Source organism: Silurus aristotelis (assembly GCF_946808225.1).
Source record: "Silurus aristotelis genome assembly, chromosome: 8".
NCBI classification, from domain to species: domain Eukaryota; kingdom Metazoa; phylum Chordata; class Actinopteri; order Siluriformes; family Siluridae; genus Silurus; species Silurus aristotelis.
The window spans coordinates 2,292,991-2,314,937 of NC_139581.1; the positions used below are offsets into that span (position 1 = coordinate 2,292,991).

Consider the following 21,947-nt stretch of genomic DNA (forward strand, 5'->3'; position numbering starts at 1 on the left):
CAAGCATTTCAATCGAAAATCCCAACTTTAACTAGGCCACTCCAAAACCTTTTTCTTTTGCCCCATTCAGAGGTGGACTTACTGTTTCGGATCATTGTCCTGCTGCATAACCCAAGTCGGATATAAACACTTCTTCTTCTTTTACTTAAGGCTTCTTCTATTAGGGATCGCCACAGCAGATCATCTGTCTCCATACCCCCCTGTCCTCTACATCCAAAACGTCCTTTATGTGCGGTATAACCTCGTTTCTAAACCTGTACATCCTTGTCACTCCCAATGAACATCTCCATCGAATATAAACACTTACCACAGACAATTACTTAAAAAACATCAAAAAGTAAAAAAGGAATTATGGAGATTTTTTGTTACCAAATTTACAAAGCTTTCCCCCAGACTCCTCATTCCAGAACCCCTCTGTGAAGTGTCACACATTTCAAGAGAAGTGCAACTGTGCAAACTTACAAAGCAATGTGCAAAAAAGATTTCTGCTCAGTCATAGCTAATTTAAGGTTGAGGTAAAGAGTGAAGCACCTGCAGCTTTGGTTAAAGGAGACTCCAAGGAAGCAGGTCGTCTTGGGTTTTTAGAGAAGCGTACGTTTTCCTACATGGAAGCTTTTTCATGTAGGATAAAATGATATATGCTGTAACTAAGAAACTTTATAGAGGTGAGTAAATTAGCAAGTGGGTAAGAGGGGCAACGCTCGGGTCACCAAGGTGCCAGAAAGCCTTTTTGACATTGCGCTTCCTGGTTCTCTGTTCTATCTGAGAGGACAAAGTGATCAGGCCATCAATTTCTCTTTGTTACTTTTTGCACATTGTAGTGCATATCACATTATACAGTAGGTTTACTTCCTCTTCTGCTTTCGGCTGCTCCCATTAGGGGTCGCCACAATGGATCATCCTTCTCCATACCCCTATGACCACCTCCATGGTCTTCCTCTTTTCCTCCTTCCTGGTGTCTCCATCCTCAGCATTCTCCTGCTGATATACCCCATGTCCCTCCTCTGCACATGTCCAAACCATCTCAATCACACCTTCCTCACTTTCCTGTCCGGTCCATCCTGTCCATCCTCGTCAATCCCAATGAACATCTCATACAGTGGGTTTACTGGTCAGTACTATCTTGTATTGTCTCTTTGCACTTGGGTTGCACACGATGTACTTTATGTAGCGAAGACAACTTACTTTAGTCCTTAGCTCTGTGTTCTGTATGTAGCTCTATGTTGTTTTATGTGGCACCAAAGTTCTGGATAAACGTTGTCTCATTTTACTGTGTACTGCATAAGCTATACATAAAGTTGGAATGATAATAAAAGTGTCTTGATTTGACTTGAATGTTGGTAGGTAACTCGAGGGTGGCATCATACAATGGCAGCAGAACTTGGCAACAGATCGATGGCCTTGGGAGATGGACAGCAGGGAGCAGGCGGCATTCCTGCCGAGGCATGGTAGTATCAAAGATTTTACCGAGCTCCTAAAAAAAAAAGCGCCGTAATTAGATTAGATGGCTGACTGGCGCACCAATTCCTTCGTGGCCCACAATAGGGCTTTACCCAAAAGCAGGAAGAGAGACATAAGCTACCTGCTTGGAGGAGAACGAGGATAGTTGAGGCTGAAAAAACACATTGCACTAAAACAGGCGTGGCCGTCCGGGGGTAAGTTTTCAGACGCCAGTACCATGTCCTGGATCGCCATGGCCATGCTGCACATGAGAGATGAGGTGAGGCCTGAAAGTTTTGAGATTATACTCTCAGTGCTGGCAAGAGGAACCCAAATACAAGACAGAAACAAGTGTGCAGTGAAACAGTTTATTAAAGTAACAGGCAGAAAAGAGAGTGAACAGTTCCTCACAGCTTCAAATCCACACAACAGTAGGCTGAGGAGTAACAGTCCCAAAAAAAAACACCAACTGATGGAGATCACAGCGTCGGCAAATCACAGTCTGAACGACATTCCAAAAAGTAGTAGTTTCCGGGTCACGATTTATGTTCCCTCTTGCATTATTTTTTATCTATTTATTTTTTTAGCTCAGTAAAGGATATGATTAGAAATAAAGGTCAGTACCATACTTCAAACAAAACATACTTAAAAAAAAGTAAAGATAAAATCAAATAAAGACTATTTAAATAAGTAAAAACAAAAAATACTTCTCAAATACAGTAACTAACAAAGACTAAATTATGATGCTAGAATTAATTTTTTTAATGAATTCATTTCTTTAAAGCTTCTTCAGGACCATGTCTATTGTTAAAAGCACTGTTTGTTTCACTGTTTTGAAGAGTAATTGCCAAAGTACCTCAATCATATAATAAACAGAAGAATTAACCAATCAGATTGAAATGTGTATGAATGTATAAATCACAGAGAAGCTTCTATAGAGTAAAAATATTCTCTCCTGTTGAGTAGATGAACTGTATGTCTATTATTCAAACATGAAAACTCTCTCTGTTACACAATAACAATCACTGAGGCGGGATAACGATTTCAGAGAAAACGAAACCCGAAAAACTCCCTCCCTCTCTCTCTATCTCCGTCTCTCTTTCTCTCTCTCTGCTTCTCTCAGTGTGTCAGTGCAAGAAAATGGCAGACGCATGTATTTCAGATCAGGATCAGTTCATCTGTTCAGTGTGTCTGGAGCTCCTGAAGGATCCTGTAACTCCTCCATGTGGTCACAGCTTCTGTAAGGTGTGTATTAACAGCTTCTGGAATAAAGAAGATCAGAAGAAGGTCTACAGCTGCCCCCAGTGTAGAGAGACGTTCACTCCGAGACCTGTTCTACGCAGGAACAATATGCTGGCTGAAGTGGTGGAAAAACTGAAGATGACTGCTTCTGCTGTTTACCATTACGCTAGACCTGGAGATGTAGAGTGTGATTCCTGCATCGGGAGAAAACGCAAAGCCACTAATTCCTGTCTGGTGTGTCTGGCTTCTTATTGTGAAGATCATCTTAAACCTCACTATCAGTCTCAGGCTTTTAAGAAGCACAAGTTAGTTAAAGCCTGTGTAGATCTCCAAGAGAAGATCTGCTCTCAGCATGACAAACTGATCGATATCTACCGTCGTACCGACCGAAGCTTCATCTGTTACTTGTGCACTTTGGATAAACACAGAGGTCATGATAATGTTACAGCAAACGTGGAAAGAACTGAAAAACAGGTGAGAACTGGACATTTCAATTCATCCATTTCTAGTTAAAAATATATGTAGTTGAGTTAATTGGTTAAAATGCCAACACCCAATGAACTTCTTACAGAATTTTATAGCTAAAGCACATAATGTGAGTATACAGTATAACTGACTTCCAGAAGAAATGATATTGCTTATAATCATACACTCCGGTGCTCATGATACTTCTCACTCAAGGTGTTTGGGAATTTTTTTTGGTCCCACCCTTGGTGTTACTCAAAGGAGATTAAGTTTCCTTTTGAATTTGATTCCTCCCAAGGTTTCTTACTCATACCATCTAAGGGGGTTTTTCTTGCCAGAGTTGCCCCAGGCTGCTCATGGGGGATAAACACACCACACATCTGTCAGGAATCCCCCTGCCACGCCCCCTTCGGAGGCTGTCATATCCCGGGATTCCCCGACGCACCTGGCTCCGGTTCTCGTGCATGCCCCGCCCGCACGAGGCTCAGTGCAATCGGGCTCATCCCGAACACCTGGGATTAATTCTACATCACCTATAAAAGCCTCACACACACACTTGCTGTCGGTTATTAAATGTACGTGGTGATGCTCGTGTGTGTGTCTGTGCAGGGTTCAGGTGGTGTTTCTTCGCGGCAGCATTTCCCGCTACGCATCTTCTGATCCCGGACTCCTCGCTTTCCCCACGGTGACGGCTTCCTTCCCCGGCGCACCTTGGATTCCCGACGCCTCTCCGTCGCTTCTTCCACGTTGCGCTTCCTCCACGCCTCACCGCGGATAAATCATAAGGAACTGCCTTTTGCGGGTGTTTTGTTTTGGCTCTGCCTATTTTGTTTAATAAAGACACCGGCTTCTATTTCTGCCTCCGCCTCCATCTTCGCCGCGTGACAACATCATTCACTTATATTAACATGTTTGTTCTATAATTCTTACATTCTGTAAAGCTGCTTTGAGGCAATGTCCATTGTGAAAATTGCCATGGAAACAAACTTGATTTTTGAAGGCATTCTGGGAGCTACTGGCTTCAGGTTTGTGCTAAATAACCAGACACCGACTGATATGAGGTGGTATTAAAACGTTTCGAGTGAAACAGCAAATCTGCCACAGAGATGTTTGACATACATTGAAGATCGGAAGAACATCACTGAAATACAATGATAGCACTGGATTTGTGGGGACTAAAGGTCTTGAAACCTTTTGATACCACCTCGTGTATATATCCTATGAAACCCTTGATTTGTAACTTCTGACTCCAGATTCACCTCTATAGGTCATCATGGGGCACAATACACACAAATTCTTACACTTTTTTGCATTTGGAAGAAGCTCTTATCCAAAGTGACTTACAATGAATCATTCATAAACCCAAACAGTTGATGGTTAAGAGCCTTGCTCGAGGGTCCAGCAGTAGCAGCTTGGTGATGCTGGGATTTGAACTCACAAACTTCTGATCAGAAGTCCAACATCTTAACCAATGAGCTCCCACCTCGATTACAACCAATAAATATTTTGTAATCACATTCTATTTTTTATACAAAAATTAACTTTACTTTTCTACATTTTCAGAAAAGATATAATACAATTAAATATAATATAAACAAAAATTGTACTAAATGCAATAAAAGTAGGAATTGTTTATATTGTTTATACATTTCTTTTGTATTTATTTTTAATATAATTATGTAGAAATGACCTCCTACTGCAGGAATAAAAAAACTGTATCTTCTTCGGTCTCAGAATGAGCTAAAGGAGGAGCAGATAAAATCCCAGCAGAAGATCCAGGAGAAGCAGAAGAAGGCGCAGGAGCTGAAACAGAATGTAGATATTATAAAGGTGAGGAATGATATAGAGTTGCTACAAGATAACGTGTTACTCTTCAACCAGACTTTCATCATGTATATGTGTTCTTTCAGACGCGTTCCCAAGCAGCTTTAGATGATAATGAGAAGATCTTCCATGAGCTGATCAACTCCATGGAGAAAAGGCGCTCGGAGGTGAAGGAGCTGATCAGAGCTCAGGAAAAAGCTGAACTGGATCGAGCTAACCGACTTCTGAAACATCTGGAGCAGGAGATCGCTGATCTTCAGAGGAGAGTCAGTGATCTGGAGCAGCTTTCACACACACCTGATCACATCCACTTCCTCCAGGTAACACTCACTGTCTGATCTACAGAGGGCGCTGTTCCTCACAAAGTTTCCTCCTAAAAGCTCATTACGCCATCAGAAGTGTGTCTTTGGTCTGATTCAGTCTGAGATTCATTCGTTTCTCTCCTCCACTTTTCTCCTTCTCTATGATGTGTTTCCTCTCTGTAGAGTTTCCCGTCTCTCTGTGTTTCTCCTGGATGTGACGACTCACCCAGCTTCACTGTCAATCAACATCTCTCATTTGATGGAGTGAAGAAATCTGTCTCAGATTTGAAAACACGAGTCGAGGAGATCTGTCAGGAGGAATTCAACAAAATCCCTCCACAAGGTTGGAAACAAATATCTTCTGTATTACAGTAAAGAGAGACATGAAATACATAGAAATCTTATTGAAATTCACACATAACAAATATGAAGTTTAGATAGGAACTGACAGGAACCTACATAAAGTCAGTAAGTAATAACAGTCATATAGTCAGAGCTTCACCTGGGAAAAGTGCTGGATTGTTTTCAAGGTTCGAGGTTTTGCTGAGATCAGTGAGGAATCTCATTTCCATATTCATGCTGTAAAGTTTCTTCATGCCATTTTGTCTTTGTGTCTCCACAGCTGCAGCAGTTTACACAATTTTACCCTTAGAACCGCAGAGCAGAGAACATTTTCTGCAGTGTAGGTGTAAAACACACACACACACACACACACACACACACACACACACACACACACACACACACACACACAGAGTGTAAACATGTCTGTATTGATGATCTAAATCTGATCCATTTCTCCCTGATGACTGATGATGTGTAATATTTAAAATAGTTCATGTAGAGCAGCATTAGGAGAACAGAAACACACACAGGTGTCTCACACACACTTATTATAAATCCTGTGATTAACATCAAACCTGTGCACATTTTATTGTTCTAGATTTCTGTTTTCTGACTCTGGATCCCAACACAGCACATCCTCAACTCATTCTGTCTGAGAAGAACAGAGTCGTGAGATGGAGTGACGTAGAACAGCGATACTCTGATCATCCGAAGAGATTTGACTCCTGGCCTCAGGTGTTGTGTAAGCAACCTGTGTGTGGACGCTGTTACTGGGAGGTGGAGTGGAACAGTAAATGCTGGATGCTCGCTTCAGTCTCGTATAAAAATATCAGCAGGAAAGGAGGGAGTGATGAGTGTGGCTTTGGATGCAACAGTCAGTCCTGGAGTCTGCAGTGTTCTTCCTCTTCCTCTTTCTCTTTCTGGCACAACGACGTCATGACCGATCTCAGAGGTCCAGCGTCCTCCAGAATAGGAGTGTACACCACATTCACTCAGCCGCTGTACGCTGGATTCAGGATCGGTTCTTACTCAGCTGTGAAGTTGTGTGGTCTAAAATGAAAATGTTTAGTAAAATCATACCGTAGGGATCAGATTTATTTTCCTGTGGGATAATCCTAGTACAAAAATTTGTGATAAAGTGGAATATTTTTACTTTATGCAGTATTATGGGGTTATACTTATTATACTTATTATACTTATTATACTTATAGGAAAAATGTACAATTTCTGTATAAATGATATATATGGTATAATTCTATATTGCCAGCTATGTCCTTGTAGACGTAGTCGTGTGATAGGAAAAACAAATAATCCAACTGGCAACTGTAATTGACTCTTTCATTGAAAATCCAAATCCAAATTATCCAAAATATAGATGTGGATAATGTAGAGGTTTGATAATGAACTCATTCATTTAAGGTTTCCGTCTTCTCCTGAGTCTCGAGTAATGTTCTCACACTGTACGTTTTTTTACTCCGTTTTAGTTTCAACACTGTAGGATCTCAGTTGTCATAATGCCAAGATTGTATGACAGTGAAAAACTGACGCAAACAAGAAAAGACTCGTCCCATAATTTCTTTTTGCCTCGATAATAAAAACGTCATACAAACACTCCTTTTTCCCTCCAGAACTCAGTGAGATTCATTTCTTGCTGTTCTGCCCATCTGACTCATTTCCACATCTCCCCTGAGCTGGTTTGACGTTGCTGTCATGCTAATCACTAAATGCTAACTGCTGCATGCTTAGTCCTGAATCTGTTCATTAAACTTTGAACACAACCTGCATTTATATTGTGAATATTTAAATTATGAATATTGATGAATATTTAATTTAAATACCTCTAATGTCCTTTTTCTTTCGTATTTTGTGTAATGTGTATTTTTGTGTGTTCTTCTAGCTTTTTTTGTTATCAATGGACATTGTCCCGAAGCACCTTCTCTCCTGTTATAAAGTACATAATTGCATGATGATTACGGTATTGATTTAGAAATTTTATAATATACAATAAAGCTCTTTATAATGTAAAGAAAAAATACTTTTTCAATGCCATTTTTGCTTATTTATATTTGAGTTTTGGGATGAATTGATGAATAAAATGTTTTACGTAAAATGTGAACAGAAATTGCAATCGCTGACTGTTTTTTTTTTTTTTTTAAGTCCTTATAAAGAATAATAAAAAAGATTTGATATATGAGCGAGACCACCATCAGTCACAGGAGTTTCGTCAACCGGTTTCTCTGGATGGAATTTATAGTTAATAAATATACAGGCAGTCAATTTTAATCCATGATATTATCACACAAGATACACCATATACACCAAAAGCTTTTACACACACATTAAGGTGCAGTTAAAGATTTATTATTCCTGAAGAAATATACATTTGGAAAAAGACTTGTCTGAAGTTTTACATCATCGATCCGTGACACGTCCAGACCCGTTTTCTTCGCTAACGCTATCTGTAGCGTTCATTTTGTTTTTGAATTACATGCTTTGATAATAAAAAACGTCATACATTCACTTCATTACTTAATTATGTTTATGAGAAGCTCCTACCGGTTCTTGGTTTGACAGTTGTTGTTGTAAGAGAAATCACATTGCAGGCAAGAACCTGAAATCATCTGACCAGAATTTCATCAGAGGAAAAACATCTAAGCTAATTTTATTCAAAAAGCACATTTAAAATCAAATCAAAGTGCTGTACATAATAGTAAAAAGCAATAAAATAAAACAAATAACACAAATCAAATTTAAAAACATGGAAAGCACATAAGAAAAGATGAGTTTTAAGTATGGATTTGATTTCAGTTAACGTAGAAACAGTTGTAATTCGTAAAGGTAGGTTGTTTGATCACACCTCCATTGTAGGTGAGATCGTCAGACAGACAAGAGATGTTGATCTCTTTATCTAAGTGATCTGGATGGATTATGAGGAATAATTAGTTCAGTGAGGTATTTGGGGTCTTGGTTGCACCAAGATTCTAAGATATTAAAATCAATATGGTTTTGGACTGGCAACCAATGCGATAAACATAAAAATTGGAGTGATGTGATCGTGTTTGCAGCCACCCATGTGCAGACCGGTGAACCATCTGAAGACGAGAGATTGAAGAGAGAGGAAACCTCGACATACAGTAAGTTGCACTCATCAAATCGTGTGGAAATGCAGGCGTGAATGACTGCTTCATAGCTACCTCTTAAAAAATTATTTGACTTCAGCCAAACGGTGTAGGTGATAGAAGCTGGTGATAACTATGCTATTGATTTTAATTGTCTAGCTTAAGACTTTAATAGTGGTGGTAAGTTATGATGAGAGGACACCTACTTCAACAAAACTCCTATTAGAGAATTCATATGGACCCAATTGGATAATTAGCATTTTGTTCATCATCGAACACCATCATAATCAACAAAACTAATTCATTACTATTAGTGATCTAAATTCACTACTTTACTATTAAATTCACAAAGACATGCTTCTCGTCTCTTGTGTGACTAAAAAGGATCACAATAGTCATTGATCAGGTGTTGGTGAACACATCGGTGATCAAATGATCCACAATTACGTCTTTTAGCTTTACTCGCCATTTTTTTAAAGGAATCTTTTTGGATTTTCAGAATTCGACTCATAATTTGTGTGGACAAGGTACAGAATTCAAAGCTAGAAGCTAATTCAAAGGGGAAAAAAGGAAAAAAAGTGAATCAATCTACAAATAAACAACACTGGATAAGTCTATATACAGTAGGCGTGACGTGGAACACTGAAACAAGTCAGAAACAAGATCAGTGTTCAAAACAACCAGCTTGGCAAAGTCAGTTGTACAGAAACATTGACAGAACACATATTTACATACTCGGAACACATACTCTAAATCAAAAGTGTGTGTGAGTGTAATTGAGCAAAACTGTGCTCAGTAGCTCGGTGAGTGAGAGGGCTGGAGTATATAAGCATTGTAGTCTTTGGCGGCCATATTTGATTGATGTGGTGTTTGCTGGGAAGTGAAATTGATGTCCAGTTGTGACCTGACACGGAACATACAGTACTGTTTATTAGCGGTTTATCCACAAATATCGTACACTAGTTCCTTTGAAATTATTGATATAATTCATGGATCTACAGAATAGATTCATCTATAGAATAAACCCCTTTGGGAGATAAAATCCTTACATTTTCTACTCCTTAATAATTGTACTAACATTTGGACCACATAATCTCACAGTTGAGTAAAAATGACACACCCTAAACCCAGGGTACAGAGGCTGCGTGAACGTTGTGTGGACTCTGTGAAGGAGCCTCATCGTGCCAGTGATGCTGTAGAAGGACAGAGTTCCTGCACTGTGATCCACATACACTCCTATTCTGGACGACGCTGGAGTTACGAGCTTAGTCGGAATACCGTTGTGCCAAAAGGAGACAGAAGAAGGAGAACACCACAGACTCAATGATTGATTTTCATACCCAAACTCACTCTCTTCAACTCCTCCTTTCCTGCAGATGTCTTTATATGAGACCGATATGGAGACACCCATCCCGCTCCACTCCACCTCCCAGTAACAGCGACCACACACTCTCTCTTTACACAACACCTGAGGCCTGGAGTCAAATCTCTCCGGATGATCAGAGTATCGCCGTGTGGTCTTTTCACGTATCACGACTCTGTTCTCCTCAGACAGAAGGAGTTGATGATGTGCCGTGTTGGGATCCAGAGTCAGATGAATGAAATCTAAATCAAGAAAATGTCCACGGGTTAGATGTTAAGAACAAGATTTATGATGTAGCACCTTGCAACTCATTGAATCCCCTTCAAAAGTCATAAAATTCATCTATTTCCAGGGACAACAGGATTCTAGTTTCTGGAGAAGAAAACGCTAGAATTCAGGCAATGCATCAATTACTGTACAAGGGACTCGGCCAAGTCACTGTCCACTACCATTGCCTACTACCACCATCACTGCTTCTGTTACAACACTATGGTTGTTTTATATCTCTGTGCTCGAGTTGCCTGTCGTGCTAAGCAAAGTCATCTGATTGGCTCCTGCAAGCTGATTGGTGCTGCCTCCTGATTGGTCCTCCTCACTTTACAATCCATGCCATCAGTTATTTGTGAGCCGTTTTGGTTGTGCTGTTTGTTTAAATAGTTCAGAACTTGTGTCAGAGTTTGTTGTTAAGATCTTTGGAGATGAACTATTGTTTAAATATGTACTGTTATTTTAATATCTCAGAGGACTGTGATCGGGGCACACAGTCCAGTCAAGGGTCTGGGCAAACTTTATGGCCCCGATCCTTATTCCAGGATGTCTGGAATAGACAGACAGAGAAAGTGTGTCAACTTACCAGACATTCTGAGCTGAAACGCAAGAAGACTAGAAAACGGTCTTTATATTTAAAAAGGCAACACATCCACATTTACCAAAAGTTGCTCATCCACACTGAAACATCTGAGTACGTCCCTGTACTGCGCATGAGCAAAACTTAAGAACACTTAACACGTGACTAAGCGTGCGTCATAGTTTTTTTTTTAAGGCCTCTTTTTCCACAGTTCACACCGCACGCAAAAACGACGGTTTCAGATTGATCCACTTTGGAGAGTGTTTTCAAAAAGCTACATTTTCCTGGACTGAAAACGCCAGAAGGCCGAAACGGAGCGGAAAATACAAAACAAAACAAAAAAAAAGTATATCGGTGTGGACATCTCCCAACATCAAACTGTCACCTTCATAGTATTTGAGAGCGTCAGTGTCACATTGTTGTTGCAAAATAACACGTCTTTACTCCTATAGTGTTTACCAAGCCATTACCCACTTTAACCACTTACCACGCCATTTATTGTATTTTGCTGTTCTGTTTTTTATCATTAATTTTCTGCTCATCATTTTTATGAGAGACCCCCGACTGTATTCATGTGTGTGTTTTATGCTTACACTGCAGAAACTCTTCTCTGTTTCTCTCTTCAGGGAGTAAAATCATCTGAACTGCTGCAGCTATGGAGACACAGAGACAAATCAAAGATTGGAAAAAAAGAACGTGGGAACAGTTTGAAGCATAAAAATAAATAAAATTGAACTGTTTTCCAAGATATGTTCAGACGGTTGACCTCAGTTTCAGGGTCAACAACTGGCTTCACCACCATCATTGCTCCTCCTGTAGACTTTGCTCACACAGACATTCTCTCCAGCTCCCCAAGACCTTCTCCAAAGGGAAGGGTTCATGCATGTCAAGGCTTTATCTTTGCATTATAGGGTCAGAATTTTCACTGTGTTGCGTTACTCTGTTTTGTTGTTTTGCTGTTTTGTCCACGTATAAATGTGGATGAGCAACTTTTGAGGAACAATTGAAAACAAAATTGTGGCCGCGGTGTGTTTTTAGACGAAAACGCCGTTTGCAAATGTATCTCGGATTAGTGTAGATGTAGTCTAACTCTCATGCTGGGACCCTGGGTTAAATCCCAGACCCGACACATGTTGAGCAGTAGGACTGGATTTTGAAGCACGAGAACCAGCAGGTACTTTTACCAGATGATCCTCTGAAAATATGTGCATTTTTGCTTTCTTTATCTTTTGTTATATTTGTTGTTACACACGCATTACAGCACAGGGAAATTCTTTCTTTGTACATCCAGCGATGTTAGGAAGCCATGATACAGCACCCCCTGGAGCACAGATGCTTAAGAGCCTTGGTCAAGGGCCCCAAGAGTGGCAGCTTGGCTATACAGGGACTTGAAGCCCCAACCTTCTGATCAGTAAACCAGAGCATTAACCAGTGTGCAACCACTTCCCTGATGAACCTTGTGTAGGAATTAAGGTGGGATTATAGCTGCTGGAGCAGAGACTGCTGTCATTTTCTGTTCAATTTTACCTCAGTTTTTAGCAATAATGATATGATATGCATTTGTGGTGCTCAAAAAGATTCCGGTAATCCCCCGCTTTACCGCAGTTCAAATCTGGCGCCCCGCTTTATTGCATTTGCCACGTAACTAATTAGTTTGGCTGATTTTCCAGGTCTCTCGCAGAGAGCACAATAGACCAAAACACTTATAGGTAATTGTTTTTATGAAGTTTTATGTTGACATAATGAAATGTATTAATAAAAATATAATTATCTATTATAAAATGAAGTAAAATGTTAATACAGTACAGTGCTGTAAACATAAAATGGCATTTTTGAGGTGGCGTCCGTTTATCGCGGTTTTTCGTTTATTGCGGACGCTTTTATAACGTACGCATTACTGTAGTTTCTTGATTTATGTAACTTACAAAATCATGTTAAACTAATAAAGGTGGTAGGTAGCTTAGTGGTTGAGGCACTGGTTTTTGGACTCGAAGGTCATGAGTTCAAATCACTGCCCCTGAGCAGGATCTGTAATCACATAGCTGCTCAGGTGTCTGAAAATTTCTCTTACCTTGTGGACGGATTTTGTTCAGTTCCTTCTGGCAGATTTTCATGACTTGTTTTTGCAGATCTGAGACAGATTTCCTCACTTCATCAAATGAGAGATGTTGATTGACAGTGAAGCTGGGTGAGTCGTCACATCCAGGAGAAACACAGAGAGACGGGAAACTCTACAGAGAGGAAACACATCATAGAGAAGGAGAAAAGTGGAGGAGAGAAACGAATGAATCTCAGACTGAATCAGACCAAAGACACACTTGTGTTCAGGAACATTTATTACTGCTGTAATGAGCTTTTAGGAGGAAACTTTGTGAGGAACAGCGCCCTCTGTAGATCAGACAGTGAGTGTTACCTGCAGGAAGCTGATGTGGCTGTGTGTGTCTGAAAGCTTCTTCAGATCACTAACACTGCTATTGAAATCATTTATCTCCTGCTTCAGTTTCTTCAGGAGGTTTCTAGCTTGCCTCAGTTGAGATGTCTTCTGAGCTCTGATCAGCTCCGTCACCTCCGAGCGTCTTTTCTGCATGAGGCTAATCAGCTCATGGAAGATCCTCTCGTTATCATCTTCTGCTCCCTGTGAACTCCTCTGTTAGAACACACACGCATTTTAGTGTCTTTATAAACCAACTCTTTAGTTTTACTATGATACCTTTGTGTGTGTGTGTGTGTGTGTGTGTGTGTGTGTGTGTGTGTGTGTGTGTGTGTGTGTGTGTATGAGATATTTACTTGTTTTTATAACTGGGTTTTCTTTTTTTACCTTAAGAATATTTATAATATTTTTCAGCTGCCGCACCATGTTCCTCTTCTTCTGGACCCTCTTCTGGAATTTCTTCAGCTCATTCTGCAACCAAATAAAAGAAATGCAATAAGTTCTGTATCTCTGGAAGTCCTAAGAGGTCATGCATTATAATTATTTTTTCTTTCCTTGATGGATAATAACCAGAACTATTCGTGGCAGTCCATGAAAGCTGCCACAAATGATTCTGGCTATTATCCATGATGCTGCCTCTAGAACATGCTCTTATGCCAACTACATAGAGCAGCTCAGAGTTTTATATAATCTGCAAACTGAAAGGTGTAGTTCACTCATGTTCTGCAGATGTCAGGTGGCAGAGATGGTTGCAAGACTAGGCAAGGTTTAATGCAACAGATGAACAAATAATTAAAAAAAACACTCTTTCAAGGTAAAATTGGATTTAGAGTATCACTAGTGTATCACCAAAAACATTTTCCTGTTATATACAACTGAAAATTGTAACATAAAACGTCTAAAAGCATAAAGATTTAAATTAAATAGAAAATGATCTTAAAAAAAGCAACACTTTTTTTTTTTTTTTTTTTTACTTTCACAGTTTTAGATTTAAGAACAATTTTCCTGAGAAGAAGTTCTCACCTGTTTTTCCATCACTTCATCATTAATTAAAACTGTATCGTGGTCTTTATGTTTATACATCCAACACAAGTAGCAGATGAAGTTTCGGTCAGTGCGACAGTAGATATCGATAAGCTTGTTGTGCTGAGAGCAGATCCTCTCCTGGAGATCTGCACAGGCTTCGACTAACTTGTGCTTTTTAAGAGCCTGAGACTGATAATGAGGTTGAAGATGTTCTTCACAATAGGAGGCCAGACACATCAGACGGGACTTGTTGTCTTTGTGATTGCTCTCAATGCAGGAATCGCACTTTACATATCCAGGTACAGAAGAAGCAGGTTGAAGTTTCTTCAGGTTCTCTACTTCTTTAGCCAGCATGTCGTTTCTACGAAGATCTGGCCTTGTAGTGAACGTTTTTTTACATTGCATGCAGCTGTAGACTTCATTTATGGCCTCCTGATCCCAGCAGACATTAATACAGTTCGTACAGAAATGGTGTCCACAGGGAGTAGTCACTGGGTCATCAAGGAGATCCAGACACACTGGACAGCTGAACTCATCCTGGTACATTGACGTACTAGCTTTTGCCATGTTCCTCAGGGAGAGAGAGAAAGAGAGAGAGAAAGAGAGAGAGAGAGAAAGAGAGATGCACTTTGAATTTTCTTTTTCTCAGAAGATACCTTTCTGGTTCTGGGTGTGTGTAATTTATGTGACAGAAAGTGAACAGGCGTGGCTTCAAAGGCACAGGAAGTTCAGCCTTTTTCTGTTGAAATGAGCTTCTGTAACTGAAAATTTCATATATGACTATCATGGGTTTTTACATCATTAAGTAGAAAAATATATAATTGCAAAAAACCTAGAAGGTCTGCATTATGAAGCAGATACGAGTTGGAGATGAGAGAAAATATGAAGAACTTAATGGCCATCAACATCATAGCAACCTAATGTTTTCAGAGAGCAAACAAAAAAAAAGCCATAAAGTTTTAGTAACAAAGTGACAATTGATTTATTTTTGCCATTTCTGCTCAATCATCTGATTGTTACTTTATTATGGATAATCGATACAATAAAAGTTTTACAATTGTGGTTACAAGCCTCAGCAAAACTGAAACTGCTCAGTACAGCAGGTTTGTATTTGAACAATTCTACTTATTAATAAAAACAAGAAGGGGAAAGTCCCTTGGTATTTTCTGGAAAGTCTGTGCGTGCAAACTCGCCTGAGCTGAACTTCGCAGTAAGCAGGATTCAGTCTCGCTGCATATGTACTGTACGTTTTTTTTTTGTGTGTGTCTTCTATATAAAACCCCCCACCTACACACCTACACACTTACAACAACGTTACATCCACAGATAGTTGCTCTTTTATATATACAGTGGGTACGGAAAGTATTCAGACCCCGTTAAATTCTTCACTTTTTGTTATATTGCAGCCATTTGCTAAAATCATTTAAGTTCATTTCTTTTCCTCATGAATGTACACATAGCACCCCATACTGACAGAAAAACACAGAATTGTTGACCTTTTTGCAGATTTATTAAAAAAGAAAAACTGAAATATCACATGGTCCTAAGTATTCAGACCCTTTGCTGTGACACTCATATATTTAACTCAGGTGCTCTCCATTTCTTCTGATCATCCTTGAGATGGTTCTACACCTTCATTTGAGTCCAGAAATTTTTGATTATACTGATTGGACTTGATTAGGAAAGCCACACACCTGTTTATATAAGACCTTACAGATCACAATGCATGTCAGAGCAAATGAGAATCATTAAGGTCAAAGGAACTGCCTGAAGAGCTCAGAGACAGAATTGTGGCAAGGCACAGATCTGGCCAAGGTTCCAAAAATGTTTTTGCTGCACTTAAGGTTCCTAAGAGCACAGTGGCCTCCATAATCCTCAAATGGAAGACGTTTGGGACGACCAGAACCCTTCCTAGAGCTGGCCATCCGGCCAAACTGAGCTATCGGGGGAGAAGAGCCTTGGTGAGAGAGGTAAAGAAGAACCCAAAGATCACTGTGGCTGAGCTCCAGAGATGCAGTCGGGAGATGGGAGAAAGTTGTAGAAAGTCAACCATCACTGCAGGCCTTCACCAGTGGGGCTTTATAGCAGAGTGGCCCGACGGAAGCCTCTCCTCAGTGCAGGACACATGAAAACCTGCATGGAGTTCTCCAAGATGGTGAGAAATAAGATTCTCTGGTCTGATGAGACCAAGATAGAACTTTTTGGCCTTAATTCTAAGCGGTATGTGTGGAGAAAACCAGGCACTGCTCATCACCTGTCCAGTACAGTCTCAACAATGAAGCATGGTGGTGGCAGCATCATGCTGTGGGGGTGTTTTTCAGCTGCAGGGACAGGACGACTGGTTGCAATCAAGGGAAAGATGAATGCGGCCAAGCACAGGGATATCCTGGACGAAAACCTTCTCCAGAGTGCTTTGGACCTCAGACTGGGCTGAAGGTTTACCTTCCAACAAGACAATGACCCTAAGCACACAGCTAAAATAACGAAGGAGTGGCTTCACAACAACTCCGTGACTGTTCTTGAATGGCCCAGCCAGAGCAATGACTTAAACCCAATTGAGCATCTCTGGAGAGACCTAAAAATAGCTGTCCACCAACGTTTACCGTCCAACTTGACAGAACTGGAGAGGATCTGCAAGGAGGAATGGCAGAGGATCCCTGAATCCAGGTGTGAAAAACTTGTGGCAGCCTTCCCAAAAAGACTCATGGCTGTATTAGATCAAAAGGGGGCTTCTACTAAATACTGAGCAAAGGGTCTGAATACTTAGGACCATGTGATATTTTAGTTTTTCTTTTTTAATAAATCTGCAACAGTGTCAACAATTCTGTGTTTTTCTGTCAGTATGGGGTGCTGTGTGTACATTCATGAGGAAAAGAAATGAACTTAAATGATTTTAGCAAGTGGCTGCAAAATAAAAAAGAGTGAAAAATTTAAGGGGGTCTGAATACTTTCCGTACCCACTGTATATATATATATATGGATTAGACACTGGGTTATAAATTTCTTTCATGGATTTGCTGGAAGAATTATGAAAAAGGACATCTGTTCTGACAACAACTAATATAAGATATTCTAAAGAACAATCCTCTCAGTTCTGCCTTCATAAATGCATCATTGTCTATAAAATGCTTGATTGTTCCAACTATGAGGATTGGGATGATGATGGGGGATGATCAATCCATGGCTGGATAATTATGTGTATGTGTGTGTTATAAGTTTTAGTGAATTTTTAGATCCAGATGTCTCTGATAGGGGTCCTGTTAATGATGGGCACCAAAGAAGGTGCTTCATCTTCATGTTTGTGGTGGACATGCATATTCATTTTGGATGTCCATCACATGCATCATCCTTTACTCACTAAAGATCCAAATTATGATGGCTCCTACACCACATATTACAGAACTGTCATAATATAAGTCTAAAATAATATATATATTATATTATATTATTCCTCAGGCATTGCAGCCCCAGCACGTGTCCCTCCTTCACAAAAAGACCATTTTCAGCAGTGGATTAAAACTAAACAGAGGTGGAAAGAGTAATGAAATATTCTACTGAAGTAAAAATCTCCTCAAGTGAAAGTCAATTTAAAATGTACCCACAGTAAAATGTACCTTTTATTAACAGCAGTGGAGGAGTTCAGAAAGGACAAGGGGTTATAAATCTCAAACACCATTACAAATTAAAGTGCAATAACAAACAAATATACAAAATAAAATCAAGTGGAGTCCACCACAAACCACTACAGTCCACTACAGACCACTACAAACCACTACAGTCCACTACAGTCCACCACAAACCACTACAGTCCACTACAGTCCACTACAGTCCACCACAAACCACTACAGTCCACTACAGTCCACTACAAACCACTACAGTCCACTACAGTCCACCACAAACCACTACAGTCCACCACAAACCACTACAGTCCACTACAGACCACTACAAACCACTACAGTCCACTACAGTCCACCACAAACCACTACAGTCCACTACAGTCCACCACAAACCACTACAGTCCACCACAAACCACTACAGTCCACCACAAACCACTACAGTCCACTACAGTCCATTACAAACCACTACAGTCCACTACAGTCCACCACAAACCACTACAGTCCACTACAGTCCACCACAAACCACTACAGTCCACCACAAACCACTACAGTCCACCACAAACCACTACAGTCCACCACAAACCACTACAGTCCACTACAGTCCACCACAAACCACTACAGTCCACTACAGACCACTACAGTCCACCACAAACCACTACAGTCCACTACAGTCCATGACTTGGGTTTAATGTGAGTTTTGCACTTTCACAGCAAAAAGAAAATCTCCTGTTATAATGGTAGTAATAATAATGCAGATTCAGAATCGGACAGTGAGCGCAGGCGTTGACCCGCTCCCACGTTTTCCGCAGTGAAGAATCAAAACGCTTTGGACACTGCGTGTGATTGGTTATAAAGTAATGTTAGAAATGAATGCACCATCAGCAGATCCACTCTGAAACATTATATTTTTTATTCCTTTCATATGACACTTAAAAAAAGGCAGAAAGCAGGAAAATCAGCACCATACACGGGTAAACTAAACCTGGAGAAAACTGTGGCAGAGTGACCACAAACAACACACACAGAATCTTGCACGCTAAGTAAAAACCAAACGGAGTAGCTTGGGTAGTCCGGAATGTTTATTAGCCTAAGCTGTAGAACGGACGATGAGCATGTGGATAAACGGGGTCTTTATGGTGTGGTGACGGATTTGGACCAGGTGTGGATGATTAGTAAGTTGGTGAGCTGCTTGGAGTGATTGGAGGGTTTGGCGAGAGTGTGGCTGGTGGATCCCTGACATAGGGGAAGAAATGCAAAATATAAAATTGCTTGCAGTTTTTTATTAACACTGTTTATTATTATTGACATTTGTGATCATTTACATTTAAACAATTCATATTTTTAAAACAATTTTGAATAAAATGCCTGCTTGGATATATAATATCTAAAATAACATTTTATAAATTGCGAAAAATGCAATACACTTTATATATTATATTGATTAATATTAGTTTAATTAGTTCATATTATAGTTATTGTAGTTGTTACTTAATTAATATTGATTAATTAGTAATCTAATAAATTGGCACATTAAATTAAATTGATTAAATCAAATTAAGTCAATGAAAATGTTTTATTAATTAGTTTACATCTTCAAGAAATATGATAAAAATATCAAGGATTTTCTATTGGAAGGAAAAAGACCCTTAAAATGAGTAAGCTGATTTGCCTGAAGGGGCAGAGGGGGCTTTGGATTTTCAGATGTAATCATGTAAAATTTCCTTTTTGAAATGGTCAAACTGGCTAAACACTGGGGGGATAGTAAAGATCATAAATTGTGAAAGCTATCACACTATAAACAGTCATATGCATCACTGTGGAAAACCCCAAAATTTCTCTGGGTAAAACTGGGGTAACAATGGGAACCAATGGCAGCTTAAAAGCGTAACTGTAATTGGTGATTTACTGTATATTAGAATAAAATGTTTATGTCGTATTCTCAGTTGGTGAAAAAGTATAATATTGTGGGCCAAGAAAATGTTTGCAAGTATCAGCAGATCAGACACTGTGTCAATGCAAATTCAAGTGATTACCTTGTGCATGTTTATCTTAAGTTTCCACATGAAGCTCAGACTGCCTCTGTATGTTACAAATGAATGCTCGGTGTAGCTGCAGATATTCGTAATCATCTGAAAACAATATGGCAGAAGGATTTGGGGATTAATATTCATGATAATGACTGGCTGGATATCCTATCGAACGTGGGTTAGAATGTTCAGGAAAGTCGAGATGAGAGCAAGACGAGTTTCTCAAAGTGGAAATATGATCATTATTTCACTTTAGTTGAGTATAAAGACAGAAACTTTTAAGTCAAATGTAAGCTGTGTCTTTCTGGTTCGAAGCTCGTATCTACTGCGATAAACACCAACTCCAATCTGTTGAAGCTGCTCCAGGAACTCCATGCCTGAGGAGCTAGAAGCTCACAGCTAACCCGGTGTTCTACATTGTTGATAGTTTTCATACTTCAGCTGTGAAAGGAACATGTTTAAGAGCTCAACACAACAGCTTTTATGATGCAGAAGCCATAGTTTTTGATTGTGAATATATTATTCAGCTTGTTTTGTTTCATTATTTCAGAAATCCTTGTGATATATTCAGTTTGTACAGGTCTGACTTTAATAAAATAGTGTTTAACATTACTATGTGTTTAAGTCAGTTTTGTGTTTGTAGACCATAACACATAAAAGGGCATTAATGAAAACATTAAAGAAGGTTCTTTAAAAACGTAACTAAAAAGTTACTTTTAACAGTAACACATTACCTTTTGGTGTAAATAATCAACAAAGTAATTTAGTTACTTTTTGAATGAAGTAACGAGTAACTGTAACTAATTACTAATTTTTTAGTAACGAGCACAACACTGTATATATATATGCTTTGTCTAAGCATTTTTTGATCGGTTTTGTCGACTTTTTTATGTCGCTGAACCCTGATATCTCGAGCACAAGGGGGGAAAAATTTGCCATTTAACGTCGGTTATCTCGATCAGCACTGTGCAGCCGCAGAAGAACTCGCGAAAGTGGCGGAAAAATCAAACCTTACAGCTGCTCCAGGTGTTTTATTGTATACTGGTGAATCTCTGCTGTTAGTTACTGCACATATGCCTTTTGTTGTTAAATGTTATGCGATGAACGGGAGGCGAAAGCCGCACTTGGCGGCGCGGAACGTGGGATGAGCAGCAAAAACATAGAATGAACACCGGCAGGATCGGGGGGGAATCCGCGATGCGCTTCGGGAAGAAAAGAGCAGCCGGTGAGAGAGTGCCGGTGGGAAGAAACGTACCGGGATACGCATGCGCGATAACAATGACCGCCGTGAACCAACATATACCACCAATAACGGACAGTGAGAGTGTGGAAGTGTAAATAGGAGCTGGTGATGATGATAAACGAGCACCAGATGTGCGCGATTGAAGCCGGGAGCTTCAGAGAAAGCGGCCGAGAAAACACCTGCCACGCTGAAGGGGGCTGAAGGGGGCGTGGCAGGTGGATTCCTGACAGATAAACATGTACTGTATGTATTTTTATAGCATGACTTCATCAAACAAATCGCGGCAACGCTGTTGTGTAAAAAAAAACTTCAGAAACACGTGCATGCACATTCTCATTTATTAACGCACATCATGTACATAAAGAAATTTCAAGCACGTTAATATACTGCCGCTATTTAGATTTTCGTTTATCTCGATCATCGGTTATCTCGATGCTTTTTGGCGACCCCCCTAGGACATCGACATAACAGGGTTCCATATATATATATATATATATATTTTTTTTTTGCACTGTATATTAAGCAGTTACTCATATAGAAGTTCTAAAGTTTAGTGTGAAAAATATTTTTCCTGCATTGCAAGTTCTCCACCATTTGTGCCACAGTGAAATTAGGAAAATAAATCACTGGTTTAAACACTTATGGAAAGTGTGGAA

General features: G+C 39.7%; 2 protein-coding genes across 2 annotated transcripts in view; one reads left to right on the forward strand and one right to left on the reverse strand.

Moving 5' to 3' along the window:
• The first annotated feature begins 2,488 nt into the window (after window positions 1-2,488).
• LOC310729603 (tripartite motif-containing protein 16-like) lies at window positions 2,489-7,734 on the forward strand. Its single transcript, XM_083547996.1, has 6 exons — window positions 2,489-3,156; window positions 4,882-4,977; window positions 5,058-5,291; window positions 5,457-5,616; window positions 5,896-5,955; window positions 6,217-7,734. The coding sequence occupies exons 1-6, from the start codon at window positions 2,581-2,583 to the stop codon at window positions 6,675-6,677; spliced, it is 1,587 nt and encodes a 528-aa protein (XP_083404122.1). The 5' UTR covers window positions 2,489-2,580; the 3' UTR covers window positions 6,678-7,734.
• A 223-nt stretch (window positions 7,735-7,957) lies between these two features.
• The window catches only part of LOC310730484 (uncharacterized protein), a 29,707-nt gene continuing 15,717 nt past the window's right edge, over window positions 7,958-21,947 (reverse strand). Inside the window, exons 13-18 of the mRNA XM_083549512.1 lie at window positions 14,402-15,042; window positions 13,766-13,849; window positions 13,361-13,594; window positions 13,019-13,178; window positions 11,541-11,600; window positions 7,958-10,342 (exon numbers count right to left, since the gene is read on the reverse strand). Of these exons, the coding sequence (XP_083405638.1) occupies window positions 9,792-10,342; window positions 11,541-11,600; window positions 13,019-13,178; window positions 13,361-13,594; window positions 13,766-13,849; window positions 14,402-15,042 (1,730 nt within the window). The 3' untranslated portion in view covers window positions 7,958-9,791. The remainder of the gene's footprint in view (window positions 10,343-11,540; window positions 11,601-13,018; window positions 13,179-13,360; window positions 13,595-13,765; window positions 13,850-14,401; window positions 15,043-21,947) is intronic.

Bases quoted from the DNA above. Each gene is read 5' to 3' on its own strand.
- LOC310729603 (XM_083547996.1), top strand. From the start codon at position 2,581: ATGGCAGACGCATGTATTTCAGATCAGGATCAGTTCATCTGTTCAGTG. The intron at 4,978-5,057 runs GTGAGGAATGAT...GTGTTCTTTCAG, and splicing joins AGAATGTAGATATTATAAAG to ACGCGTTCCCAAGCAGCTTT. The intron at 5,617-5,895 runs GTTGGAAACAAA...GTGTCTCCACAG, and splicing joins CAACAAAATCCCTCCACAAG to CTGCAGCAGTTTACACAATT.